At 44.0% G+C, this 27,613-nt stretch overlaps 1 protein-coding gene across 4 annotated transcripts in view; it reads right to left on the bottom strand.

The window, feature by feature from the left end:
* Positions 1 to 27,613, bottom strand: part of herc2 (HECT and RLD domain containing E3 ubiquitin protein ligase 2) — a 55,941-nt gene that overhangs the window by 13,689 nt on the left and 14,639 nt on the right. For 2 of the 4 annotated variants that reach the window (XM_026159793.1, XM_026159792.1), the window contains 61 exons: positions 26,211 to 26,352; positions 25,984 to 26,088; positions 25,731 to 25,902; positions 24,689 to 24,862; positions 24,300 to 24,488; positions 24,065 to 24,216; positions 23,371 to 23,528; positions 23,158 to 23,271; positions 22,608 to 22,859; positions 22,319 to 22,512; positions 22,040 to 22,240; positions 21,208 to 21,436; positions 20,956 to 21,080; positions 20,265 to 20,443; positions 19,990 to 20,174; positions 19,488 to 19,643; positions 19,200 to 19,385; positions 18,908 to 19,084; positions 18,626 to 18,729; positions 18,387 to 18,537; positions 18,083 to 18,297; positions 17,850 to 17,982; positions 17,502 to 17,629; positions 17,191 to 17,386; positions 16,952 to 17,085; positions 16,524 to 16,700; positions 16,307 to 16,443; positions 16,017 to 16,168; positions 15,731 to 15,922; positions 15,450 to 15,637; positions 15,184 to 15,376; positions 14,911 to 15,093; positions 14,643 to 14,827; positions 14,081 to 14,228; positions 13,803 to 13,999; positions 13,448 to 13,687; positions 13,224 to 13,362; positions 12,895 to 13,041; positions 12,259 to 12,401; positions 11,900 to 12,167; positions 11,442 to 11,584; positions 11,226 to 11,324; positions 10,972 to 11,140; positions 10,752 to 10,877; positions 10,479 to 10,587; positions 9,651 to 9,790; positions 9,374 to 9,564; positions 9,180 to 9,285; positions 8,936 to 9,027; positions 8,662 to 8,837; positions 6,917 to 7,028; positions 6,531 to 6,612; positions 6,207 to 6,441; positions 5,118 to 5,295; positions 4,816 to 4,897; positions 3,905 to 4,076; positions 3,677 to 3,821; positions 2,985 to 3,210; positions 1,636 to 1,807; positions 1,106 to 1,292; positions 69 to 212 (listed from right to left, as the gene is read on the bottom strand). In XM_026159793.1, coding sequence (XP_026015578.1) covers positions 69 to 212; positions 1,106 to 1,292; positions 1,636 to 1,807; positions 2,985 to 3,210; positions 3,677 to 3,821; positions 3,905 to 4,076; positions 4,816 to 4,897; positions 5,118 to 5,295; positions 6,207 to 6,441; positions 6,531 to 6,612; positions 6,917 to 7,028; positions 8,662 to 8,837; positions 8,936 to 9,027; positions 9,180 to 9,285; positions 9,374 to 9,564; positions 9,651 to 9,790; positions 10,479 to 10,587; positions 10,752 to 10,877; positions 10,972 to 11,140; positions 11,226 to 11,324; positions 11,442 to 11,584; positions 11,900 to 12,167; positions 12,259 to 12,401; positions 12,895 to 13,041; positions 13,224 to 13,362; positions 13,448 to 13,687; positions 13,803 to 13,999; positions 14,081 to 14,228; positions 14,643 to 14,827; positions 14,911 to 15,093; positions 15,184 to 15,376; positions 15,450 to 15,637; positions 15,731 to 15,922; positions 16,017 to 16,168; positions 16,307 to 16,443; positions 16,524 to 16,700; positions 16,952 to 17,085; positions 17,191 to 17,386; positions 17,502 to 17,629; positions 17,850 to 17,982; positions 18,083 to 18,297; positions 18,387 to 18,537; positions 18,626 to 18,729; positions 18,908 to 19,084; positions 19,200 to 19,385; positions 19,488 to 19,643; positions 19,990 to 20,174; positions 20,265 to 20,443; positions 20,956 to 21,080; positions 21,208 to 21,436; positions 22,040 to 22,240; positions 22,319 to 22,512; positions 22,608 to 22,859; positions 23,158 to 23,271; positions 23,371 to 23,528; positions 24,065 to 24,216; positions 24,300 to 24,488; positions 24,689 to 24,862; positions 25,731 to 25,902; positions 25,984 to 26,088; positions 26,211 to 26,352 — 9,926 coding nt within the window. The remainder of the gene's footprint in view (positions 1 to 68; positions 213 to 1,105; positions 1,293 to 1,635; positions 1,808 to 2,984; positions 3,211 to 3,676; positions 3,822 to 3,904; positions 4,077 to 4,815; positions 4,898 to 5,117; positions 5,296 to 6,206; positions 6,442 to 6,530; positions 6,613 to 6,916; positions 7,029 to 8,661; positions 8,838 to 8,935; positions 9,028 to 9,179; positions 9,286 to 9,373; positions 9,565 to 9,650; positions 9,791 to 10,478; positions 10,588 to 10,751; positions 10,878 to 10,971; positions 11,141 to 11,225; positions 11,325 to 11,441; positions 11,585 to 11,899; positions 12,168 to 12,258; positions 12,402 to 12,894; positions 13,042 to 13,223; positions 13,363 to 13,447; positions 13,688 to 13,802; positions 14,000 to 14,080; positions 14,229 to 14,642; positions 14,828 to 14,910; positions 15,094 to 15,183; positions 15,377 to 15,449; positions 15,638 to 15,730; positions 15,923 to 16,016; positions 16,169 to 16,306; positions 16,444 to 16,523; positions 16,701 to 16,951; positions 17,086 to 17,190; positions 17,387 to 17,501; positions 17,630 to 17,849; positions 17,983 to 18,082; positions 18,298 to 18,386; positions 18,538 to 18,625; positions 18,730 to 18,907; positions 19,085 to 19,199; positions 19,386 to 19,487; positions 19,644 to 19,989; positions 20,175 to 20,264; positions 20,444 to 20,955; positions 21,081 to 21,207; positions 21,437 to 22,039; positions 22,241 to 22,318; positions 22,513 to 22,607; positions 22,860 to 23,157; positions 23,272 to 23,370; positions 23,529 to 24,064; positions 24,217 to 24,299; positions 24,489 to 24,688; positions 24,863 to 25,730; positions 25,903 to 25,983; positions 26,089 to 26,210; positions 26,353 to 27,613) is intronic. The other 2 variants (XM_026159794.1, XM_026159796.1) reach the window with 2 other exon arrangements.

The following is a 27,613-nucleotide window of genomic DNA, read 5'->3' as shown; positions in this document are numbered from 1 at the left end:
AGAAAAACCTTTAAGCTAACAACACTTGGCTCAGGGCAAAGTCTCTGCTTGCCACCAGACTGACTTACTTCTTTGGTCTTCGCCATGGTCTCAGCTATGATGCTGGCTGCTCCGGGGTCATCAGTGACAGGGATGAAAGGACGTGAGGAGGCTCCACAGGCTGATGGAGTTACTGCTGATGACGGGGTGATAGCGTCTTCAGATGAGGGAACCTGTTCATACACACCAAATTCACCCAAGTTCACCAAACGCCAACAAACAACAATATTTACTGCACACGGTTAACAAGCTCCCACTAAGAATCTTCATATCTGAGAGTAAATATACATCTAATATACTGTTTAAGGTCACAGACATTCCAACTTTTCCAAGTCCTATACTGCCTCGTTCTTGAGTTACTGTGTTCACAAAGTTGGATGTCCACGCTGCCCCTGTGAGGTGACGGCAGTATCCCATCAGCTTTTAACAGCTCAGGGGTAAAAACCACACAAATCTGTTCTCCATAGAGAAGGGCCCATCTGGGGTTCAAACTCAGGACCCTCTTGCTGTGTGGTTAGGCTGTGAAAAAAGTCAGCTTCACCAAAGTCTCAGTGCTGTGAGGATCAAAAGAAAACTATCCACCCCAAAAAGTCACAGGCCTGTTTGTTATAGGCCTGTTTGTTGCGGGTGACTACTACATATTTCAGACACACCACTCTCTGAGAGGAGGGCTCTTTGCACAACAAGGAAGTTTAAAAACATGGATAAGTAATGGTTTCAGGTTGTTTAAATGAAGCTGGATCATGCTCAGAGATAACCATAACAGTTATCTTTAGAAAGAACACCAAGAATGGAAATGTTTGCAGAAACTTAAAGTCATAACTCTCATCAAGGTCCTGTGAGAGCTCCAAGATTGGACCCAAATGCAGTTTGCTGATGACTGCATCCCCACACCTGGTCGTCATCGACAAAAAATGCACACTGAGTGTTTTTACAATTTAACAGGAAATCAGCAGAAAGTCCAGCTGAGGCAGCGCTTCAAAAACCCAAACAGCACGAGAACAGCCTCACTGACATTTACTAAACCGTGAGGTTTTTAAGAGGCAAGGTGTATTGTGTTCCTGACCTCTCCCTTCTTGTCTTGCCAGGGATTTGGGCTGACTCGCTCTTCAGCTTCTGGTGGAACGGGAGGATCTTCTTCATCGCTCACGCTGGATGAGGATGAAGAGTCTGATGGGGGAATAGGTGAAGAGGAAGGACACTCTGTTGGCAGGATCATGCTGGCCGGCATGAGTGCACCCACCACTGCATCTCTGAGGGAACACACAACACAGTCTGTCAACGTTTAACGCCAATTAATGATGACGACTCCTGCCAGTCAGATACTTAATTTATTCAGAAACATCATCATCTTCTCCTGTTTAGAACGGAGTCAGCCAGTTTGGTCATACATAATTAAACGAACAAGATAGAAGTTACAGCATTCAAGCCCTGAATAGCTGCAGGATATAAGTTTCATATCATGTATTGTTAGTTGAATTTCTTTACCTGTTTTCTTTTACTTCTCACATTTCTATCATTTAAGGAAAGTACATTTTCCATGCAAGTCTTCCTGCACATTAGAAATAGATTTTTCAAACCGTGCACACAGCCTACCTTGCATACATGATTTGAAGGGCTGACAGCACATGAGACAGAGCCTGCTGTTTGGCCAGGTTTCCATCCAGACTGAGGAGAATTTTGGCCAGTGAGGGTCGATTAGACTTCACGCTGCTCTGCCCACTCAGCTTGTTACTCACTGATGATGAGTCACTGTCTGACTGGACACCTACAGAGTACAACACCAAAACAATGAGACGCACTGTCATTGATGGGAGGCAGCGTAAAATAGCTCCAGCTTTACTTCCAGGCCTGTGTTTTCTACCACCTGCAGCTAAGAAAAGTAACTGCTGCTGAAGCCTGATGCAGATGTTGATATGGTCGTGTTTGGGTCCTGCACACAATGAGGGAGACAGACAGACTCTGTGAAAGATGGATGTTGAGAGCTTCCAGATTGAAAAGCAAAGGCCGTACAGAAGAGAAATATATTGTTAATTTATTGCTGTGATGACCCATACTGCCCGGACGTCCTGAAGGTTGTGCTTGTTTTATCTCTGTTGTGTCGTTCTTTGTCGTGCAGCTCTTGATCTGATGGTAACTAGCTAAATGAGCTACACCTGGGCCCACTGAGAGAGACCATAATAGGAAATGAGTTTGCTTTTTAGTTTCAAATTTGAGTCAGCTCTCAGATGGGTAACCCCCATTATTTCAAGTGTTAGACAGTCCTAAATCTCCTACAGCACAAAAAAGGTCCAGAGATGCAGTTCAGGGACTCCATTAGCCGAGGGGCAGCCTAGCAAAAAGCTAGCAGCTAAAACCACAAATGTAACCATTCGCCTGTCAGTCAAAGTGTGATAAAGCAAACTTTAGGCCTTAAGCCAATTTAAACAGGTGAGTTAAATAAAAAAGTCACGATGCTATATAATTGTTAAAAAGCATAAAATTAGATGGACCTTTTAGCATCTTCCCCTGTCTATGGGGGACTGACTGACATTAAGAGCCTACTGTACACAGAGGAACTGCAGGCTTTTTAATACTTCAAAACTGAAGGTGAAAAATTAAGCCGAAAGGTTGACGTCTGACACAGTGTCGTCTTATGGAGGTGGTTTTAGCACTTTTTGTTCAAGAAAAGGTCGATGTATGCCCCATCGTCTCAATATCCAACCCCTGCAGTTGCCCTACTATTACCACAACTGGCAATATAGGATGTGCAGAGCTGGGCGCATATTTAGAAAATAAGTGAACTCAAGAGCATCCATCAGATGTTTTTTAATAGCATATATTTACCTTAAATGCTGATTAAAAAAGACTCTTTAAAGCATCATTGCTGAAAAATTGCTTGGCTGCACTGAATGACTGCACAGCTCCACCTTGTGGAGAAGCTGCATGTAAACAGCAAGGCTTACCCAGGTATGACGCTCCGAGGGAGTCCCTGGCTGTCTGGAAAAGAACTGGCTCATGAACAGAGGGGGTGGTCACATCCACTGTGGTCCAGGCCACACTGTGGGATGAGCCACATGCCACCCGAGTGATTTTCTGTCCCTCCAGACCCTGAACCAGGGTGGGCTTCCTGTTAACTGTGGTAGTACCATTTCCCTGCTGCCCGTGGTCATTATCACCCCACGCATACACCTGACAGAGAAGCATAAAGCCTTTAATTAGATGGAGTTTTTATTACACCTGTTATTCGTGTATGTCACAAACAAAAGGTTACGAGATACCATCAAACATTTCACACCACCTTAGATTTCTGTACATTTGACACATTTCTGAATCGCTTTGTTTCCTGTAAAGTGAAGGCTCAGCGCCAAGCTTTTACTTTCAACAGTCTCTTAAAAAACATTGACCAGCTGCCTCTTATCATTGGAGGTGATATGTTAGTATAATCAAATTTGTACTGAGGAAAACTATTAAACAAGGTGAAGAGAGAAAAAAAAAAATCAGTGTGAGAGCAAAAGGTCAGAGCTAACTGCTCAATAAATCAGGTCTTGCTGCAGGAACACAAACTCACATCTGGAGCAGAGCCACGGCACTAAATGATCAGACTTTGAAGGGTGTGCTCTGGTTTCTAACACCATTTGTTGAGGTCAGTACAAACCTGTCCTGTGTCTGTGACAGCCAGACAGTGCAGCGCTCCGACAGCAACGTGGACAATCTTTTTGCCCCTCAGTCCCTCCACCATCTGGGGCTTCCGCACATGGACGTCGGTGCCGTGGCCCAACCGGAAATAATCGCCTTTGCCCCTGTTTGGAAACAGTTAACGGTCAAAGAAAGCCTGAGGACAGATAATGAATGATAACCTAAACGTGGAACACATTCATCTCACCAGGTCCACACCACTCCAGATTTAGTGAGAGCCAGGGAGAACTGTGCTCCACACTCAATCTGGCAGACGCCCTGCCCGTTGAGCCTTTCGATGTTCTGTGGTACGTTGCAGCCTTCGCTTCCTCCACGACCCAGCTTCCCAAAGTCCCCATCCCCCCAGGAGAACACAAATCCTGAAGAAAAAAACCCCAAAACATTACGGACTAGAAACTGGAACCCAATTGTGTCAAAAATTTTTTTTTTTTTTTTTTTTTTTTTTTTTTTTTACTGGAACCATTTAAAAGTTCAAATTTTGCCTCTCCTGTCAGCTTTAGCACTAGTGATAAAATAACCAAATAAAGACAAGAAAAAGACTTAACAAGACGAGCCTATAAAGTTTGTAAAGCTTCTCTTGGCAAAGCAAATGGGTTTGGCACAACAGAGCACTCTGGGGATGGTTCGCTTGCTAAAGCTGTCGGACAAGACCGTTTTAAAAAAAAGGTTAAAAGTTAAACACTTGCATGAGTGTATTTTTTTTTTTTTAAGAGGAAGCTTGATCAAAGTCTAAATGCTGCTCTTCACTGTTAGTTGGTCGTATTTTGCTGATAGAGGAGAACAGACTTCACTGATCCATTACAAAGCCAGAAAGAGCTGCTGGGATTTCTGCCTGTTGGACAGTTTTTAAATGACAGAAGTGATTGAAGATAATATAGTTACTAGTTATTTTGTAATCCTTTACAGCACTTTGGTTGATGTTGCTTTATACAGCACATTAAATGTGCTGTATAAATAAAAACAACAACGATATTTTAGTTTCAATCCAATTGCATTAGTCGGCGACAATCACAATGTCAACAGTACAACGTGACTATGTTGCCAAATCCAACAGCTGTTAATCTGTAGGGCTACTTTTAAGGGCAATAAGAGAAATACCTTCATCAGTGAGGGCTAGAGTTTGAGCATCCCTGCTCCCACAAGCCACTTGGATAACACGGTGTCCCAGAAGTACTTTCACCTGAACGACAGACAGAAGAGTAAGACAATCAAATCACACGTCATGCAGTTAAGTCTGTATGTAGCAAGCAATCTGTCTGCTGCTTCAAAGCTGTGAATTCTACTGTGTAAAGTGTGTGAATTCATCATAGACTATACTGGATGCAAATTTCATCTTTCTTTGATCAGCTGATGACACAATGGGCAGCCATGTGTGTAAAGTAAACAAAGGCTGAGCTTACCAGTTTGGGCCTCAGCTGAGTGGTGTTGTCCCCGTGTCCGAGTCGGCCATATTCACCCAACCCCCAGCTGTACAGCTCCCCGCTGGATGTGATGGCAGCGCTGTGAGAGCTGCCACAGGCGATGTCACGGATGCGCTTCGTCTTCAGCGCCTCAATAAGCCGGGGCTTGTCACAGTTCCTAAAGGAAAAAATAAAGCAAACAAATAAAAATCAGACTCTTCTTAATAGTCCTTACTTATTTCTATTTCATTAGAAACTGCTGTCCATGAAGCACATATGACGATATAAAAAATTAACTACACATCTCGCTGACACAGCCTGCATCAACTAAACTGCTTGGAACATTACGTGGTAGAGGAGTTAAAAGGAGTTTACGGTTAGGTCATAAGTTGCGACATAGACTTAACACAGCTTTAGCCCCTGTTGGCCTGCCTTCACTACAGCATATATCTGCACCCAACAGCTTTAGCTAACGTTATAAAGAAATGCCCAAACTGACTGACTCCGTTCTAAACAAGAGAAGATGATGATGTTTCATGACAAAAAGGTGCATTGTAAGTGTAATCATCATATTGTGCTGCCTGTCTTTTTTTTCATAATCAGTGCATGCAACAACTATAATTAAGATTTAAAGCTGATAAATCATGAAAAGGTTTATTTAAGAATAAATCACAATGACGATTAAGGACGAGTACAGCTACAAGACTATATGAAGGCAGTAAACTGTCAAATCAAACTCCTGAAGTTGGAACACAGCTTGTGAAATCATGAGCTCAATTTATACTTCAACCTTACACTGAAGAAGATCTACAGGACCTTCAAAGCTGAAAAGATAAAAGCTATTACCCTTTTAGGAGTGTTTTATTATAATTAAACTGAGCCAATCGGCGTGTAGCTCCACAGTGTATGAGCTGTTGACTGACTGTTGACTGTCTGAGAAACTACACACATTTTTGTTATTTCTTTTATTAATTCATCACTTCATGTAGATATTATACAAGTCATAGTTTGCTAAAAATACACAGTGAGTTTAATAAAAGGTGCGTTAAGTATCTGGGGTGTGCACAGTGGCCACATTCAATGACTTACATTCTACTAAAGTGCCCAAGCTTGCCGTCGTCTCCTTCGCCCCAGGAAAACACCTTCCCGTCCACAGTCAGGGCCATAGCGTGGCGTCCTCCTGAATGCACAGCGACCTTCTTTATCACGTAGTTACTGAGGGCGGTGATCTGACGGGGGATTGGGATGGTCCCACTGGAGAGGCCCAAACCCAATCTGCCATTAGTTGCCTCACCACATGCGTAAATCTTCCCCTCGACAGTCACTGCAACGACGACATATCAGTTACACACTACTGTAGCACAACACGTGTGAATGGACAGATCTTCAAAAGCATTTCTATTCATTCCTCACCTGCAAAGAGGCTTTTGGAGCCACCAGCCACTTGCACCACATTGAGTGCAGACAGGGTTTCGGAGAAGGATGGCACTTTGATCTGTGAACAAACCGAAAGAGATTAGAGAGTGCAGCTCACTCACACCCAAAGGATGTTTTCCTGTCCATGCTGTGTACACACACACACACACGCGCACACACACACACACACACACACACACACACACACACACAATATATATCTGGAAAAAACAAACATCAGATGTTAACGTGGAGGGGGAAAAAAGTTAAAATTTGAAGCGTGTAAATCACTGGTTAGTGTTCATACTACATAGTTTTTAATTTGGGACAAAGGCACACAAGCCCTAAACTTTCAATTACTGATTCATTAGGAGAAACGGCACCTTGGAGCCTTTGAGTCCTCCCAGTTGGTCCTTGTCATTCAGACCCCACACAAAAACTTTGGTCCTGATGGTGGCTGCGGACTCCAGTCCTGACGGCTTCTTCCGAGCAAGACTGAAAAGTAAAGCGAGAGAGGCTGAATATGGATTCACATTTTTCCTTGTTTTAAAATAATAATAAAAAATTTTAATAAAACATTGTTGCACAGTTACGTTTGTCACAAGTTTAAAACCACTATCAGGGAGTGCTGGCAGACTGAAATAGCTGCTAAATAGAATTTGATAGTAACAAAGGTCTTACTCTTTTTAACCAGAGCCTGAGGAAATAACAGAATCACTGCCACAGAGCACAGTAATGGGATGCCCTGTGATTCTAAGTAGCACTTATGCCATTTGTGCTCATGTAGCTTGTGAATGGCGCTCTAACACACTGAACAGTGTCAATAACACTATAAAGGAGCCCCAAGCATGCTCAGGTTGATCTACTCAGGCCAGGGCCGAAGAGCTAGCCTCTCTGGGTGGACGTGGAATATTTCCCCCTGTGCCTAAAAGTCTCTGCACAGTAGCAAAGGCCATGGTGAGCTGAAGAGCAGCAGCTGAAAAATTTCTGCCAGCCAGTGTTTACCTGGCCTAGTGTGGGTGCCTGTCCCTATCTGGCCAAAGCTGGGGGAATGAGGGCCACTGGGGGAAATGTAAAAAGGAGGGTCCTTGGCCATTCGTAAGCCCCCAGTGTGGGCACTGAACACGCTCCACTTACTCAAAAACGTCCACAGGCAACTGAGTGAACTGCAGCCAGATCTGCTTTACTGCTACAGTCTCGAGGGCAGTGGTTTTTTTCCTTTTTTTTCCAAAATCCATGGACAAGTTCAAAATTCTCCAAACACAAGTCGCTGTCAATGACTATAGATGACTGCTGACTAACAGTCAGTGGGCCAGTGTGTGTAATCTACGTGACCTCAGATCCCCATTTCTATTGATATAAGCCATAACAGTGGAAGCATCTGACCTCACTAAAACATGATGCCCTTTCAGCCAAGAGAGCAAATGTTTTAGCGACTGATAAACTGCCAGCAGTTCCAGACAGTTTATGTGCATGAACTGTCTGTGGGGGGCCTAACGATCATTCACTGTTCTCCCCTCATAAGTTCACCCTGGTCCACAAGGGAGGCATCTATGGAGACCACCTTCCTGGCTAAAACCATGCCCAGAGTCTGACCTGAGCAGTCCATGGAGGGAGTCACGATGACGGTCTAATCCCAGTGAGGCCACTCAGAGCTGAAAACCTCTCATGTACCCAGCGGTATCTCTGCTAAAGAGGAATCCATCAGGCTCAGCAGCCTCTGGCACTGTCTGAGGGTAACAGAGCTGCCCTGCAACAAAGAGCTATGGTTGACTGCATCGTCACCAGTCTGTCTGGAGAAAGTCTTCACTGGAGGGCATCAAGTCTGAGCGCTGTGAAGTTAATATGTTCAGTGGGTCTCAATACGCTCTGTTCCACATTTATCTGGAAGTCTAAATTCTCTTCCTGTTGACAGGTAGGAGCTGGCAGCAGCCAGTTTTTGATGTGTGCTGCTACTCAAATGTCCTTTTGCTGAGTAGTACCCACTGCTGCCTCAGTGCATCTCACAAACATCATTGGGTTCGGTGACAGGCCACATGGTAGAACCACAAACTCACAGGCTATCCCCTGGAAAGCAAATCGCACATATGTATGATTGGAACCTGGAAATAATTCTGCCTCATCTCACCTCCCAGCTGCAGTTTTTTCATCATCCTCTTCTTCATTGTCAGAGGCCAGGAAAGGGACTGTAGCCAGGTCTTCATCCTCAGCTCTAATGCGTCCCACAATGCCGAGTCCGTGAATCTTGCAGTCGATACCAGAGCTGCGGCATTGCTTGATTGCAATCTCAATGTACCTGTGATACTGTTGGGGGTGTTTATATAAAGTTATTACGACACTTGAGCTTAGGGGGAAAACAAAAACAATTAGAAGCAGTCAGTCAGTTATTGAAGCAGACAAACCTCAGTGCAGTCACAAAGGAGGAGGACAGTGGTGTCAGTGGGATTGATGTTAATTGTCTTGAGTTCAATTAAGTTGTTCAAAGAGTTTCCACCTGCGTGATAAAAATGTCAGAATGATCAAAATGCTAAAAAACAAACAATTGGTCTCAAAGTTTAAAATTAAACTGTCATCTGCTCAAACAAAAGGGAAAAAAATACTAAAATCAGTACAATTTTACATAAAACAAAAAACATCTGAACTCACCTGACACCACCACTAACGAGGGCATGTAGCTGCTGTCCGCCGGGTCTACGATCATCTTCAGCCTGTGAACAAGAACGTCTGGGAAAAGCTCAAGACGAATCCAGTGCTGCAAAGAAAAAGAAAATATTAAACGTTAATAAAGCAAACTAATCAGGCTGTCATCCAGCCTATTAGACTATGCAATTCGCTCTTACCTTCCCCTGTGAGCCAGAGGACTGCCAACACTGATCACTGCAGTCGATGAGGCGCGAAGCCTGGTTAACCGACGACGACACGTTGAGGCTCTTGACGGCTCGAGACCAATCGTCAATCAGCATCCCACGCTGGCTGCTGTGGTGCTTCTTTAGCTGTTTTCCTGAACGCCCACAGAAAGCCGGAGACTGGCCTGTTTGTGGAGAAGGTGGAGGACAGGTTTATGCACACGTACGTAGAACCACCACAGAATTTTATGTTGGCGAATGTAGGACTAACCAGGCTCATTGATCCTGCCAAAGGAATGTCTGGTGTTGTGTTTGCGTGTCTTGAAGCAGTTTTCACAGAAGTCAAAGTCGTCACAATTTTTACATTTAAATCTGGGGCCATTAATAGGAAACATCTGGCAGCCGTCACATCTGGAGAAAGCAATAGGGTTTCATGTAAAATGTTCAGTTCAAGCAAAATCTAATTCACCTATTTTCCTTATGGGTCTTGGTCCATTTATTTCACTGCAAGTTTCTTAGCTTTGAAAGCAAACTATAGACCTCCCTCTTCTTGAATATACTCACTCTGTGCTGCTCAAAGCATCAAAAAATTAGATCTGAATACCTCAGCTTCAAATGTACCTTTCCAGAAATAATGACTCGGTTACTCAAAACCATGTGCAAAGACTACAGATATATTTAAAATAAATAAAAATAAATTCCCACGTGAAACTGCTCAGAACAAGGTAAGTGGATCTTCTAGAAATATTGGCCTCGTTGCTCAGAAGGAGACTTTCCTCGCAGGTTAATGCTGAAACACCTGTGTGGGATGTGGTTACTGCTCAAGTACAGTGGTCATTTTATTCTGATGATGTTGATTTTCAACATCTGCAGGAACTTCATGTAGCTGTGATCTGCTTGACTGACCCCTTCGTCTAAAGCTTGTTAACAAATTGACACCAAGCTAGTGGTGGATGATGTCTTAGCAACTGTTAAAATATAAACAATTAGTTTAACCAATAAGTATTTCTGCTACTAAGCAATATATAAAAATCTGGACAACTAATCCCTCACATTGCTACTCACAACATACTAAGATACCAATTTAGTACATCTTTACCTCACTCCAGGATGAACACTGGGGACCAGTTCCATCTCAGACAACAAACCAGTCCAGTGGGACTGCTGTGGAAAGTCGACAATCACATCTTTTCCATTGGCACTGAAAGCTAAAAAACAAACAATGAGGCTCTATTAGCACAATAAACTGTGGATTCAAGTTACAATAACAGAAGAAAAATCTGTTGTTGTTGTTGACTGAAATAAAATTTTCAATTCAATTCAAAGAAAAACAGATGATACTCTGTCTTAAGACTGGAGTGACTCTGCTTACCTTTAACCACCCCCACACTCCTGTGTGTGACAGAGCCCCACTTGTACTTTGGTGTTGTGACTGTGGGCTTCACCCTCACTTTGTCACCAATCTTTATGTGAGAAGGAGAACTCTGTGGTGGGAATCCTGAAACGGCAAAATCAGAGACACGGGTTTCTTATGTCTATTTACTTCCTGTTATTAGCATGCCTGCAAAGCATCACATTAACTGTTATCTTACCAAGCAGCTCGATGTGGATGTAGCGAACCCAGTATGTTCCTCCTTTATTTTGCCAGTCACACTGCACATTCAAGTCATGAAGCCCATCTCTGTCCAGCTTAATCACTTTGCCCACATCGCCATCATACACTTCCTCGTACGTTCTGCAGCACTTCACCATCATCCCCACCTGTAGGGAAGCCGCTGAGTCGTAACACCAATTCATCATGTCTTTAAGGCAGATTCAGAAAACATACAAAAGCAAACACTCTCACCTGAATGTTCTCTCTCACATAAACAGCGTAATCATCGTTGCTTTGGAAATCAGATCTCTTCTTAAATATCTGGCTTTCAGTCACAACTGCACCTGAAGGCTAATGTGACAGACACGTATTTTAATCATATATGAAGGTATTAATAATTGAATCTGACAAGCTGAGGGACATGTAACTGTGCGGGTCACACCAGAAATAAAAGAGTAAGGAACACACCACAGAGAATGCCGGCTCTGCCTCCTCCAGCTCCTCCAGCACCTCCTCATCTGAGTATTCATCAGACACAGTGTCGGCATCTGACAGCTCAGTGACATGAACGTCTGGATGGTCGAGCAGCCAGCTCACCAGAGTCTCAACACCTGATGGATATGCTCAGTTACTCTCCTGAGGTAAATGTCTAAACATCATGAGGCAAGCAGGCCTTGTTTTATGAAAAACAAATCGGTATCTCATACTGTATCTTTTCAAAATCAGCTGTTTGTTTTTTTGTTTTGTTTTTAAAATGCACAAGAACTTTAATATATATTTAATGGATCCACTGAAAAATGTTACCTTCATATTATTAACATTTCCTGACCTACAGGCCTTTAATGTACGTGGGTACCTTTTCCAGATATGTGTAATTTCACATTAAATTATCTATAGCGCTACCAAGCACTCATGTGATAAGATACCTGGGATACCGGAGGCATTGCCTGTAGTCCCAGACAGAGATTTCAAGGCAAACTCGATGTTTTTCCGAGGGAATCCCATCTCCATGAGCTGGCCAACTATTGGTAAGGGCGGGATAGGGGAGGACTTCTGTTTCTTCTGTTTGGGTGGTCTGATGTGCTGCGTGGTGATGGGTGTGGTGGCTTCACTAGAGCTGCTTTCCTCAAACAGCGGCGAGGATGGGTGGGCAGATTCCACAGCCAGGTACTGACACACTGCCAGAGCTGCCGCCTGCACATACATATAACGTCAAAGTCACACCGAATACATCAGCAACATTACCGCTGACACCAGCTGTCTGCAATCAGCTAGACTGACATACCTCCATCTCTTGCCTGTCAAAAATGGCTTTGATGGGAGAAGGCTGTGTGGCGGCAGAAAGCAGCTGCTGCAGGAGAATCAGTGGAGGCAGAGGTCCCTCAGGAGACAAGTCGCCCACATCAGGAGATGAAACCACTGGATCCTCTGCACATAGAGAGACAGACAAGTTCTGGACAAGATCTAGATTGAAAAAAAAAAAATTCTGGTGGCTACCAGTGGTACCCCTCAGCCTCATAGTAGATGCACCTATGGTAGAAATTTTAAAATCCTATGTTGCCTATTTCTCAAGTTATTGCATTCACAAGATTTTCCTAAACTTGATCCGTGCCCTCGACCTTAAGGTTAAATCGAACTCTACATTTTCACTTCAAAGGTAAGCAAATAAAGATTTAAACTCTGATCAGCAACTTGCTGTACATTTTAAGAAAACACCCACAGTGTGCAAGGCCTTCAAACCTTAAATGGCTAGAATTTGCTCCAAGTATGGAAACACATCTGATATCTCAGTAATGTCCTGTGAACTGAACCTTGAAATCACTAAACTGCATCAAACAGCAGTAATAGTCCCTAATGATCAAACTTCCTCAGTCCATTTTTAAGATGTACTAACCTAGCCTTTCACTGGGTGAGGTCTTACCACTGGGATTGGGTCCTATGTCCACCACTGCAGGTTGGGAGAGGATCTGCCTGAGTTTGTCCTGATGAGACAGCAGGGCCCGAGCTGCCTTTAAAACATAAAGCCTCAGCTGCTGGCACCGCAGCAAAGAGAGGTCCACCTGGTCGGCTGGAAACAACAGCATTGATTACACCCACTAAACTTTCAGTCTGTGACCAAACAAACGCTTTCAGTGTCTCAAATATTGCCAGAATACTATAAAACATACTGCTGTAAACAGAGTCGATGATTTTTCTTAAAAATTGTTCGTTTGTTTATTTCAGTTACATGCAAGGCAATCAAGTCTGCACCTGTAAGCCCTCGGCTAAGTGACTTTTTCATGCGTTGTTTTTCCAGTTTGCTTCCAGCCAGGCTGACCAGCTGGGCCCAAACAGCCAACATGGGTTCAGTGAATGGCAGGTTCTGCACACTGAAGGATATGGCAGGAAGCTAAAGAGTAGAAACATTAAATAAAGTCAGACTGCTAAGTGGAGCCAGTTTCAATGCATCTGTGAGTATCTGAGCATTCCCGCACCGTTTTAAGATGGCTGAGCAAGCAAACTCTGCAGGTTCTCATCTCATGAAACTGGACAGTGATGCGCCCTTTTGGGGTGATGCGTGTGACCGTTCCCTCTCCATACTCCTCGTGAACGACTTGGCCACCAAGCCTGAGGCGCCCGTCGATCCCACCAATCACCGCCAGCACTGCCATCAGACTGCCCACTCTGGGACCCTCCAAATCAGGGAAACACTCCTCCAGGAAACACTGACAGTTCTGGACATTTATAATTATCGCTTTGTTAGAGCTGACTGGCAGAATAAAAGCACTGTTGTAAGTTAACATTTAAGCAACACGGTAATTGGACTCATAATGCCACAATAAATCTTACCACTTCAGATTGGCAGCTTGCCATAACATCTGCGATGGAGCTCAGCTGGTTGTTGATGTAATCATTTATCAGGCTGTTCCACTGACTGAGAGAGTGCAGAGTACGCAGAACAGCCACAATCTCCTCTGCCAGCGTGCTGCTGTGAGTGGCTGTTAGAGACGCCTGTGGGCGGGACTTCCTCCTTCTCAGGGAACCTTCTGAGAAGGAACAACCAATTAAAAATACAATGACAACAACAGCATTGCATTTGTTACTTTAAGCCTGAACCATTGCAGCACCTCGGAGGAGTGGCAGGTCTGATGAGCAGGTGCTCAGCAAGCTTCCCAAAAAGCCAAACAACTTCTCCACCAGGAACTTCATGTCCTGAGAGCGCTCCGTTTTGTCCCATGAAGGCAGGACCGCCTGAAGGAGACGTAGTGCCAAGATCTGGAAACACAGGGTGAATGAGAGAAAAGATGACATCTCCACTCAGATTGTGTGGCTAATTTACTGGTTGATCAACAAAAATAAATTATGTGCTTCTGTAGAAACTACAAAAGCTGTTTCTTTAACTTGTTTTTGGACTGTAGGAGTGAGAAGAAGCAAAACCTTTCATCTAAACTACAGTTAATGGAAAGATTAACTGTAAATGTTGAGAATCTAATTCTTCGTGATTTTTCTCTTAGTTTGACAAACTGCAGTTAACAAATCTCTGTTTAGAACCCAAAATAATTTAATAATATGCTTCCTATAACTATATTTAACAATGAACAACACATTTCTCTACGTAACAGGATAGAGTTTTCTAGTACTAAAGAATGGCATCATTAATAGCAGAGGAAGCAAATCCTGGTACTCAACCTGTCTCTGCAAGGTAATAGCATTGAAGGACTGGTGTCCCTCAACAATTCGGATGAGCAGTCCGATCCACGCAGAGGTACTGAGGGTGCTGCACATCTGCGGCATGAGAGCAATGCTGCGTATGAAGCCGAGGGTACACCAGCTCCTGTGCTGCTCCCGAGACACCAATCTGTGCGCGTGACAGCCTGACAGCACAGAGGAGGTCAGGTTAGAATAACATGCTGTTCAATATAAGACCTTAGGAAAAAGAAAACGGCAATCCAATTACCAGACTTGTCATTAGCGCCACTTTCCACAAGCATCCTGAGAAGGCCACACAGGGTCCGTGTAGCATCTGACTGAAGCACCTCAGCATGGATTCCAGCTGAGAGTGACAGTGTCTTCAGCAGGTTGACTGTGCTGGTTAGCATCATTGCCGTAGGATGGCTGCTCTTCTCAATCAGCTCTCCCTCTGTATAAAGGACATAACAGGTGATTACTGGAACATCACACTTTACCTGTAGCTGTGAGGATCTCTACTGAGCCTGTCCTTTAAACTGACCTGTGTCGTCCTCTGTGTCCGAGTCCTCAACAGGGGGCTGTGCTGCTGGTGGTGGCTCTGCAAGTTTAAGGTCATACTTTCCCTCTTTGCCCATCCTGTAGGAGTTGGTGCTGCCTGTATCCCACTGAACCCTGATCCAACCGTCCTCACCCAGCTCCCCAATGACCCTGCCAAGACCTGGTGCTGGGCCGTCCTGGACAGACCACGCACATAATGTTAAATATGTCCATAAAATAAGCAGCTAGAGTAAAAACTGATTTAGGTACCTGATCGCCCCATTTCCAGTCGACTCCCCTCATGACTCTGGTACCTATCTTCATCATGGCAGCCAGCTCTGGGCCAGAGGCAGGTAGAGGGGCGGGAGCTGCCTCTTTTCTGGACTCCTCCAGGACTGTCGCTGAGCCTCCATGTGCACATAAACTCAGGTCCTCATCACTGCTGTCTGTACTCGGTCCTGAAGCGTCAGAAAAGAGGCATCAAACACCGAACAAACAATATGTACACACTTCATTTCATTCTGGGTTGCCTTTGACTGGACACTACTCACCTATCAGTCTGAGAATACTCTGAGTGAGGGCCAATATGCCTGAATTCAGCAACAGACTGAGACTGTTAGAGCCGTGTTTCAGGGACAGCATGTGTATCATGGCCAGAAGGAAGCGGGCCTGCGGAATGGTTCCAAGGCTTGGTCCCGCCGGGTTCTCGTTTGTGATGGTTTGTAAAGGAACTGGCTGCACACCTGGTCACAAGAACAGGTGGTCATTCAGCTGGTTTGTCTACAACAGGTCAAGAATAGTGTGAAATGAATTAACCACTTATTTTTCAGCACTCACCTAGCTCTTTGAAGCGAGCGCTTGCTTCAAGCAAGATGTTACGAACGTTCTGGATGGCCCAGGAATACAACTTTCCAAACGTCACCTCCAAAAGCATGCGGTTGAAGGGAGGGATCAGATCTACATCCTTCAGGCAATCAGACAAGGGCTCTCTGAGAAAAAAAACACAAACACAAAAATTGCACCAGGATTACATCATTAGAATAACTGTCATGTGATTATTACAAATAACTTCAAAAGAAACAAACAAGAAGTGTAATTTTAACATGGATTTGAACCAGGTGATCTACCCAATGTTGGTCCCTTCTGGTATGATTCTTTGCCAGCCGCAGAGCATTGCATACTGCACAGACGGCAGCAAGAAGCTTTTAGAGGCCAGCTTCAGCATGGTGTCAATGCCTTCCAGTCTCACTTCAGCCCTCTCCAGCTATAAGGAAACAGAATTAATCAAATTTCCGCCTGTTTTATATACTCTGCTTTAAAACATTGTCACACACCGACTCCCACCTGCTTGAGAAGACACTTCCTCATTTTCTCCACATCCAGTGGCTCCTCTTTCAGTGCAAAGTCCACGATGGTGGCCATGAGGCTGGACTGAGAGAAAGCACCTTGAACGCTGTGCTTCAGCCAGCGATACTTCTGGACGCTGGCCACAGTGTTAAGAAGCGGCTGCCACTTGTCTTGCTGCCAAGACATGCAATAATAGGTTGACAACAAACTCTGTAGACACACACACTCCACTGTCCTGCTCTGATATTTTAGCTACAACTGCAAGGGATGAAAGTGCAACATAAATGTACATAAATAAATCTACAAATTCAGACTGAGCCAAACTTTCGTTGTGTATGAAGGTGAATAGATTTTAAACTGAAGCCATCTTCTTTATGTTTTTTTGGCCATTTTTTTTATCTCATGAACTAATCCTGTTAAACTACCTTGGCTGTTTTGTCAGTGGGTGATTTCCTGTCAGCAGGAGCGGGGCTGATGTGAACATTAAGTTCCTCTTCATTGGTCCCTTCATTCTCCAGCTTTGGCTCTTCAATATCAGCCGACTCTGATTTCTTAGGCACTACAAAAAAAAAAAAGAAAAAAAGATAACATTCACATTCAAAAGGAGTAGATGGATTATAAATTAAAAAACCTGTTACCCTGCAGTAGATTCTTGATGCCCCACCTCTTTTTTTCCTACGATCCCTGATGAGCTTCTGGGTGATGCTCCTCCAGCGTGGCTGGGAGCTCAGCAGCTTCAGTTTGGACACTATAGACAGGTCGTTGCTTACAGCTGGACGCAGCTCATTAAATAAAAAGCGCAGACGCTCAATAACAGGGGCGCACACCTCCTTATAAGAGCGGCCTTGGTCCTGATGGGTCTATGATAAGACAAAGCAATCATTGCATTAGCATTTCCGTTCATCTTCCTGCTTCCTTTTGCATCACAGCTTAACTGCGCATAACGTGTAAATATTTCACAAGCAGAAAGCATACCTTAATTAGAGAACACTTTGCCTGGTAGACCATGCGGCATACATCAATCACAGATTTAGGGAGGGATCTCTGCTTTCCTTGGTCCACACCCAAGGCACATTGACTGACAAGTGAGAGCGCAACGTGACCTGTGACAGGAAAGATTTTTATTTAAAACTTCACATGCAACTCACCATCGATCAGTTTCATTAGGAAATATCTTTGTGTGGTATTAGCAGTGTTACATGAAGGAAACTCATGTGAATCTCAGTATAATTAAATACAAGAAGAAAAAACACATTTTAGTGAGCCATAATTAGCCTCTAATTTCTCCTCAGGTGACCACTCTGGGTTCAGTTGCTAAGTTACCGAGGTCTTGATGCTTGAGGAGGCAGCAGAGCAGCAGGCGACCAACTTCTTCCACAGGGTGCTCTGGGAGGAAGGTGATGGGCGCAATAAGATGGTACTGCTTACAGCAGCGCTCTATTTGGCATAGGAAGTCCTAAAATATTCCAAACAAAAAGCAAAACATGACATTATTACCCATCAGCCTCCTTCTCACTGTGAAACAACCTCTTCAGGCATTTCTGCCTTGCTTGTACCTTCACAGTATGGTCCTGAGTGTTGTTGTCAGCAATGGCCTGCAAGAAAGGCTGTGCGTGATCGCTGAGAGTTATTCTGCGGGAATAAAGTTTGGTCTTATCAGGAGTGGTTGTGCCCAGTGAGCTGCAGTGGTCTTCGTCCTTCTCCTCATTGTAGTTGTAGTGGATCTGACTGGTCTGCAAACCCCCTGAAAATATGGAGGACTGGAGCCATTCTGTGCAGAGAGCAAACACTTGTGTTAAATTAATTCCAACCTGAAGTGTGAATTTTTAAACCAGGCTGATGTAAAACCATTAAACCTACTGGCACATTCAATCTCCATGGGGGACAGGGCGGTGCTCTTGGCCAAGTAGGAGGCGTGCAGACCCAGGAGCAGTCCCATGTTCCTCTCAGTGTCAATAAGTGGAGAAGAAAGGCTGCTGAGGTCTGGAGTAGTGACCGTCTCCTGGTTAGGCTGAAAATGATAAAAAGTCCCAATATCAAAGGCTAAAGCCACCAACAAAGAAAAGAAGTTGTGTTTAAAATAAAAGTACAACTGGTACCTCCATATATTGGCCAACGCAGAAGGCCTGCATGGACTCTCTAGTGTCTTCAAACTGCAGAGCAGCTTCCAAAGCAACCACAGGGTCCTCTCCTGCAAACTGGGCTGTTAAACCGCAAAGAACAAATGGCATGAGTTCTGACATCAGTTCTCTTATAACCCTTTGACAAAGTCCAGCCTCTGAGCTTCCATGTTTACAACACTGAGCACTTAGGGTGTCCCTGTGTTATTTTAAATAATCCTGGATGTCACATTACATTCCAAAACTACTGTTTAGTCTTACCCAGGACACTGTTTCCTGTCAGTGACTGGGACTGGGCCTGAAAGTCTTTGATGTCATACACTTTTCCATCTATTACAGTCCAAAAGCCACCATCTTTGTTGTGATTCTCCAGGTCAGCCTTGCGGATGAGTGAAACCTCCTCATTGTTCTTGGAGCTCTGCCCTGTAAAGAAAGACCCTGCCAACACAGCAGAAAGTCTAGTTACAGTCTAAAAAGAAACGCACAGAGTAGCATCTCATCTTTGCCCTAAAATTTAGGATGTCACTCAAGTAAAACATAGATGTTGTTTTACCCATAATTCCTGGCCAGGCCAGATCCTCATTATCGTCCCTCTCGTGTCCTGGAGCCAGGTGGTTGAAACGGTCCAAGTGTTCCAGGAGTCCAGCCAGGAGAGGGATCGAGCCGGTCTCCTGCATCAGACCAGCGTCAATGGTGAGGAGAAGGATGATGGACACCACCAGCTCAGGGAGAAGCACTCCTACCAAAGAACAAACAGTACAGTATTCAGTACTGTGTTGCAAACATCTCTAAAGCATAAATATGCTGGAAATACAAATCTGAGGGAAATTTTTTTTTTTACCAGTTAGATCTCCTTCGATGACACGAGAGACCTCGGCAAAGTGGCGGCAACCAGTAGAAGCGATACTTATTGCCACTGGGAGGATGTCTCCAATGTGAGTGCACAACAAAGCGATGTACTTTTTTAACAAGGAACCAACACCCAGGAGCTCAGGATCTAGAAAAGCACCAGAGAAATCACACACTGCATTTCTGCAACTCATTCTTAATTAGCGGTGGGGACTAAAACCATTAAAACAATTACTGTGAAATAACATTTCCTCAATAGATATGAGATAGTTAACAAAGTCAAAAGCACTCATCCCATGCATGTTTGGACACCGGGCACAGTGCCGAACCAATCAGCTGGTTGGAACAGAAGGCACATCAGGTTAGGTTGATGTCAGATTTATGGCCAAACCACACATTGGATGCATATGAGCCTCACTGTCCACCTCACTGAGACAGCACTGCTTTGCTTGTAACCTCTGTCTACACAAACGAAAGAGCTAGAAGAGACTTACTGTATCCATTAACATTTTCTGTGCCATTGACTCCCAGGTAAAGCTTGCTGACCAGCAGCCTCTGGAAGCGCAGCAGTAGGTCCAGAGATGCAGAGCGCTCCTTACTGACATGCTCTGCCTCCAAATAGTTTGAGATGCGACGAGCAACATCTTTTAGCCTTGCAATGGTCTGGGAGGCGATGTTTCTGCAGAAGTTAAATCCATGAATATGCTAGCAGGGAGTGAAGTATTATACCACATTATAGGAGTATATGCAGCACAATTTGTGAAGGTACCTCAGGAGTTGCTGTACAAGCTGCACAAGGGGCAAGCTTTGCTTCCCTGCCGACTCATAGATGCCCGTGTTGATGAGGTCTTTGTCCAGCATGGTGCGACACCGGTGTATGGTGGAGGCATTAGCTTCCTGTTCATCAATCTCCTTCTCTTTCTGAGCCTCCTTCTTTGCTTCAATGTCCTATCATGAAAAAAAATATAATACACAAAATTATTACCATCATTTAGGATGTCAGGGAGCACATGGAGATGTTCGATGGGCCGGTTCTGGTCCTTGGTCACAAATTTTGTCCATGTGTGCTCTAAAGTGGGATTTAGACATTGTTAAATGTATGCCACAGGCAAATTGTAATTACAAGTGCTTTTGAAACACTACGCTGTAACCTGATGTGCACCTCCCCAGAAACGCAATTACGCATTGTGGCAACACAGCCTTCAACAACTGTCAGAGGCCCATAAGGTACCATTATTTCCTTCTATGCACTTCCAGCTACAACTTCTGCTGCCACTTTTCACACTGAAAAAAAAAAACAAAAAAACAAAACTAAAATCGCATTGCACTGGCATTCTGTGCCGGGGGTGCCAACAAATGAGTGAGCCTTGTGTCACATATACAAATATCAGTCAAGAGAGAATTTACTCAGCATTTCAAACAGACAACCAAGTGCTGACTCGTGCATTTACTACACTGACCTGTATCTCAGCAGTGATGGCTGCATTGAGTGCAGACTCCAACCCTCCATCAGCCATTAAGCTGCTGACCAACAGGTCGATCATGAAGCGCCGGCCGGGACTCACACTCATCTCATTTCCAGATGCTAGAAAATAAAAATTAAAAACTCAGCCTTTGCAGGCACTTCCATCAAACCGATCACAGGTAATGGACTATTAAATGTTTATTTTCATACTGAATCAGTGTTACCAGATGTTTTGATTTGTACTCACCAGCATTAGGCAGGAGTGAGGACAGAGCCCTTGCCCTTTCCTCAGCTGTGGGTAGCAGCACGGACCAGCCGCTCTGGAGGACAGCCTGGGCAGCTGCTTGAACTGTGTTGAGCACCCCAGCATTGCTAGCTAGGACCACCACTGTTTGTTTCAGGTTGTTGAGCAGCACACTTCCAAGGCCCAGCCCCAGCTCCTCTGGATCCACCTGATTACTGATGGCTGCATGCAACTGAGGAAAAACAGTGAAGGTTTAGGGCTGCAATAAATAATTATTTCCTTTCATTTCTTTGATTGTTCAGTTCGTTGATCATTTAATCTTTGAAATGGGAACCACAGGACAGAAGTATGACCAAAAAAAAGAAAAAGAAAAATAAATAAATAAATAAATAAATAAATAAAATTTGGGGAAGTCTAAGACAAATTTGGACTTTTCACTGAATCATCCCTTTAAGCATGTCAAGAAAATTTGAACCAAGTCCAGCACAACATGACTCAGGCCCGACTATCAAAAAAAAAAAAAAAAAACCCCAAAAAAATAAATAAAAAAAATAAAAATCACACAGTGAAATTCTTACTAAAGAGATGGAGTCTTCTTCCACTGCAAAGTTATTAATGTTAACTAAAAAGTAAATGCAGATGTGAAAAAAACAGAGCTGCTGTTCAAAAACAGCACATACCCACCAAAACAATTCTGTTCCTCTCCAGTAATATTGTATGATATAGACTTAATATCAAATAATTTGCTCCATCACAAAACAAACATGCAGAGGAAAAATTCTACTTCTACAAGCATTTCCAATCAAACCACACCCGTTCAAAGGCCGTTTCCTACCTGGAGCCTGAGCAGGTTGAGTGTGGCGACTACCATGCACTCCTTCTCCTGCGGAGGGGGCCAGTCTGAGCTGCCATCCATGCCCTCGCTGACCTGCCGCAGGAGCAAGTCCAACTGCTCGAAACTCATGGGGCAAACATCCACTACGAAGGGCACACGTTTCCCCACAGACCACTCGGAGCTCGAGGACCAGGCAAAGCTCTGAAAACAAGCAAATGGTAACTGATCTGTGTCTCGTTCTTTACTAACATTATGAGACCAACAGTGATGGTATCTTACCTGTCCGGGTCCACAGGAGATTCCAACTATGTGTTTGGAGTTGAGCCCCGGGAGAGCTTTAGGCTGCTTCTTATTGGAAAAGAGCGTATCAAAGTGCTGTAGCTTGTCATTGCTGCCCCAGCTGAGCACCTCTCCATCATCAGTGAGGGCCAAGCAGTGTGTCGACCCCACAGCTACGTCCACAACTTTCTTTCCTGATTGCAAACAACACGTTTGTTGTTGTTTTTTTGTTTTTTTAGTTTTTTTAAATAAGCTTCTGAAAATCAATGTTAAGGTCAAGCTCACTCACCCTGTAAACTATCAAGCAGCTTTGGGTATCGGACATGCTCATCGGTGCCGTGACCAAGGCGCTGGTTGTCTCCCTTCCCCCAGGTGTACACCTGGCCATCTTTGGTGAGGGCTACTGAAAACTGGCTTCCGCAGCACACCTTTACTATGTCCAGATCCTGCAGCTTCTCCACCAGCTTGGGTGTCTTACAGCCGTCACTGCCTCCTCGGCCCAGTTTACCATAATCTCCATCACCCCAGGACCACACCTGACCTGTGGTAACAGATTGAGGAGCTAAACGCTGTAGCCTGGGTGATTTCTAGTGGCTTCTATTATTAAAAATCAAGCTAAAAATGGCCGATATGCTGGCTACCAAGAAGCAAGAAACACACCAGCTGCTACTGTTGCTAATGGTTTTGTAATAGGTGACACAGGTCGGACACAACAACACTAAGCAATTCACATGAAACTTTAAAGGGGGTTCAATTATTTAACTAACAGACATTTTAAAAACATTAATTCCTGGATTTTAATTCCAGCATTTTTAATCACCCACAGGAAGCATGCTTACCATTCTCTGTCACAGCAAGAGTTTGGGCATCACCACTCCCACATGCCACATCCACCACCTTCAGCCCTTTGAATGCCGTCACTACCATGGGAGTAGTCTGGTCCTCACTGGAGCCTAGAAACCCCAACAGATTACAACTAATTTTAGTAAAGACAAAGAGACCAAAAAAAAAAGTCAAGAATATCTATCAGGGGCAGTTGATTTGGAGCTCACCGTGGCCAAGCCGACCATAGTTCCCTCTTCCCCATGTATAGAGCTCGCCATCAGCAGTGATCGCAGCACTGTATGTGCTCCCACAAGCAATATGCACCACATGCTTTCCGGCCTGTTTTCCATTGAAGGTTCCAATCATTTTAGGTTCTTCTAGGTATCTGAAATAAAGTAAAAATAGAAGGCTAAATTTTTCAGGAAGCTCATTACCATTAATAATTATCATTTATATTTTTATTTTCATTATGATTTTACTAATAACACAGATTCTTTTAAAATGAACTGGCAGGGTTGGGGGATTTCACTCTATCATCAGAAGCCTTTGATTCTGTCTCTGGCCTACGAGCACAAAACATTAATAGAAATGTCCCAGATTTTGGGAAATAATGCACCACCTGTTTCATCAATAATTTAACTTAAACAGATCTTCAAAATCTAATTTAATGCTCCAAAAACCTACAACTCCACTGTTATATCTGTAATAGACAAACACATTCAGTGTAATAAAGTGGTAATATAACAGCGACTGTCACGAGGCTGAAAATGCAGCAGCTCGAGTTCAAGTCCAACCTGATGCCCTTTGTTGTATGTCTGTACCTACATACTCTCCACTAATACACCCCCCCAAAAAGGTGGAAGCACAAAATGTGTGTAAGCCTTTTTAAAGGATGGACATGTTTTTTCTCTGGTTGCTTACGTGGTATCTCCATGTCCAAGCCGGCCACCATCACCGCACCCCCAGGAGAACACCTCCCCGTTGGACGATAGGGCCAAGTAATGCTGCCCATCAGGATGAGCTGCAAGTTTCACAATCTTTCTGGAGCTTAGAACGTGGATTAGCATGGGAGCCTGCAACAAAACAATTCAGAGTCTCAACCTGCTGCAGATGCAGAGATGAAACGATCGACCTCAGAGAAACTGACAGAACTGACCAGGGTTGTGCTCTTGTAGTTCTGGCTGTAAACAGCACCGCTGCTGGAAAGGATAAGAAACCCCTTTTCTGAACAGACAATCTGTGTGACCCCGAGGCTCGACAGGGCTTTGCACTGAATGGGTGCATTAACATTGGCATAAAGTTTCCAACCCAAGAGGCCCCAGGCAATCACTTCCTGCAAGGTTCCCTGGAACAAAACAAGACAGTATTGGTTTATGCTTGAGCATTAACTACTTAGGCAACACATATTCAAGTCACATATTCAAATCTGAAGGTGGGGGTCTGAATAATGCTCGTAAAAAAGACAGATTTAAGTAATACTTAAAAATGTAAAAAACAACTGAACCAAACACTTCAGCAGTGACAGCTAATAAAAAGAGGGGTCACCTTGTGTGACGTAGGCGAGTTGCAGTGTGGAGGGCTGCAAGGAGAAGCTAGGCGGTCCAGGTGAGCCATGATTACTACAGCAGTCTGACGAAGATCGATAGCCAGGTCGTTATCCTGAGGCAACGTCAAGTATCGCAGGAAACTCTCATTTGGACTCAGAGGGGCTGTGAGGATCTGGAAACCACAGCAAAGATCCATGAAATATTAATTAGCTTCATTCTCAACCATGAATGGAAAAAAAAAAACAAAAAAAGAAAAACAGGGCATTTTAAGACGTGTTCCCAAGAGAGACGTGAATCAACACAATTTATATCGATAGCACTTTATCTGTTCTTATGGTCTCGATTTTCCTGCATGTTGTTTATTATAACAGGGTTATAATTTTTCTCCCCCCGTTTAAAATAAATATAAAAGATCTACCTCTCTAAATCAATGAATTTCATTTAGTTTTTCATCTGCCCTCACACTGCTTTTTAATGCAGATTAAATAGCTGCTGTTTGGAGATGGAGGCTGGCACTAAATCAAAGTAAAAACATGAATTATTATTCATTCAGAGCCAATGAAAAGGCAAAACTACAGGTTGTGCAAGATATTTTGTTAAAAGTCCAATTTGAGAACATATATTCAAATTAAGCAAAATATAGTTCTGAGCTCTATGATACTGCAAACTGGACAAGAAGCACAGTTTGAAGAGGAAGGCAGGAGATTTAAAAGCATCCCAGAGGACAGCAGGACGTGTGAACTATGTGAATTAGTAGCAGTTGAGAATGGATTACATTTTTTTTGTGTAATTTTCTGATTATGGCATATTTTATGAAATATCTGAGACAGTTTGACAAACAAATTGGTGCTTTTAAGTTGGCCGTTTCCATTTCAGTGCTAGGGAAAGACTTCAAGTTGGGTTATTTGTTTCTGATCTCTCCTTTTACTGGTGTCATGTTTTATGCATGATATGGTAATAAAATAAAAATTGAAATCAATCTCCAGTCAGCCCATGTCTTATTTTCTTTTAGAAACCAGCTGGGAAAAGAAAATTTCCACCTCAGCTTCCTCTTCAGGAACGGGCTCCTCCTTGCTGCTATGTATGTTCTGAAAGCGCTGCAGGAGCGGCAGTAATGGAGCACTGGTTCCCTGCGTGGAGCGCTCATTGTCCATCTCTCTGGTGCCACTTTCCCACAGACGCAAAAGCAGCAGAACAGCAGACAGCAGCTGACTGGTAGGACATAACAACAGATGAGCAGAAAAGTTAGATTTGGCATTAACAAATAAACAGGTAATAAGGAGATCTGGTTACCTGAGTGTTCCCCTCTGAACAGCCAGCTCCAGCAGGATGGCCAAGGCTAGATGTTGATCCTGAAGGGGAATGTTACATTTGATGCTGGCACTTCCATGTACATCACTGTTCACAAAGGAGACAAGAGATGAGAATCACACAAAGTTATGCAATTTATAAGACGAGATGTTATTTATCTTGCAAAATTTGGGGATTAAACATTATGTACAACTGATAAAACAACAGACCTCAAGAACTTTGTGGCCCTCTCGACAACCTCCAGCCACACTGATGACACAGTTCCCTCATCAAACAGTGTCGCCTCGGGCAGCGCTCGCAGGGCATCCAGAGACTCCTGAAGCAACTCACTGCAAAGATCTGCATCATCTCCTGCAAAGACAAACATTTTCATGTTTAAAACACTGCAGAGTAGCTACATTATACAGTACAGATTAAATATAAAGCAATAAGAAGGACAGAGCATTTGTAGCATTTTTTTAAGCTGCAGAGACGTGCAATTTCCAGTGCTTTCAAATGTTTAACTATTGAGGAACCAGGCCACCAGAGTTGTAACAGGGTCTAAAATGTCAGTTTAAACACTGAGGTGACCCAAACTGTGCACTCCCAGTGCGAGAGGAACTGAGGCTCACTGGATTACTGGCATTTCTGACAGCAGCATACCAGAACTATAAGAAAACCAGTATATGTGCAATCAGCTAATGTGCCCAACGTTGACATCCGTTAGCTTCCCAGCGTTTACAGACTCTAGTCTGATACAGCAGAACTCACAGTAAAGCTGTTCTTATGTACCGTATTTTCACAACCATAAGGCGCACTTAAAAGTCTTAGATTTTCTTCAAAAAGTACGGCGCGCCCAATAGCGTGTTGTAAGGAGGACGTAGTAGAGAACACCATGAGAACGCTAAAGGGTGAAGTGTGGGCGTTGATCGTATATACCGGACAATCGCACATACCTGTCTAAAAGGACAGGTATGTGCATTATGTGGAACATCGTTGTTTTAACAACCCTGAAAATGGCAAAGAGACACGCTTATGAAGCACAGTTTAAACTGAAGGCCATCAGCTATGCGGAGGAACATGGAAATCGAGCAGCCGCGAGAGAATTTAAGATTAACGAATCGATGGTTCGCAAACGGAGGAAGCTAGAAAACAAGCTCCGGCAGGTCAAGAAAACACAGCTGAGTTTCCGCGGACATAAGGCGAGGTGGCCCGAGACTCGAGCGGTGGATCATCGAGCAAAGAACGAGCGGGAGAAGCGTTTCGACGGTCACCATTCGGCTAAAAGCAGTTTCACTAGCTGAAGAGATGAAAATTGAACATTTCCAAGGAGGTCCGTCTTGGTGCTTTCGTTTTATGAAACGGTGCCATTTTTCCATCAGGACCGGGACTACGGTAGCGCAGAAACTTCCAGCGGATTATAAGGAAAAGCTGGCCATCTTCCGCTCTTACTGCAGCAAACACATCGGCGACAAAAACATCCAGCCCAGCCACATCACAAACATGGACGAGGTCCCGCTCACTTTTGACATCCCGGTGAGTCACACTGTGGAGAAGAAGGGGACCAGCATGGTAGCGATACGCACAACGGGGCACGAAAAGTCTTCTTTCACTGTTGTGCTTGGCTGCCATG

This window comes from Astatotilapia calliptera, chromosome 23, assembly GCF_900246225.1.
Source record: "Astatotilapia calliptera chromosome 23, fAstCal1.2, whole genome shotgun sequence".
NCBI lineage: Eukaryota > Metazoa > Chordata > Actinopteri > Cichliformes > Cichlidae > Astatotilapia > Astatotilapia calliptera.
This window is presented reverse-complemented; position numbering and strand designations above follow the sequence as displayed.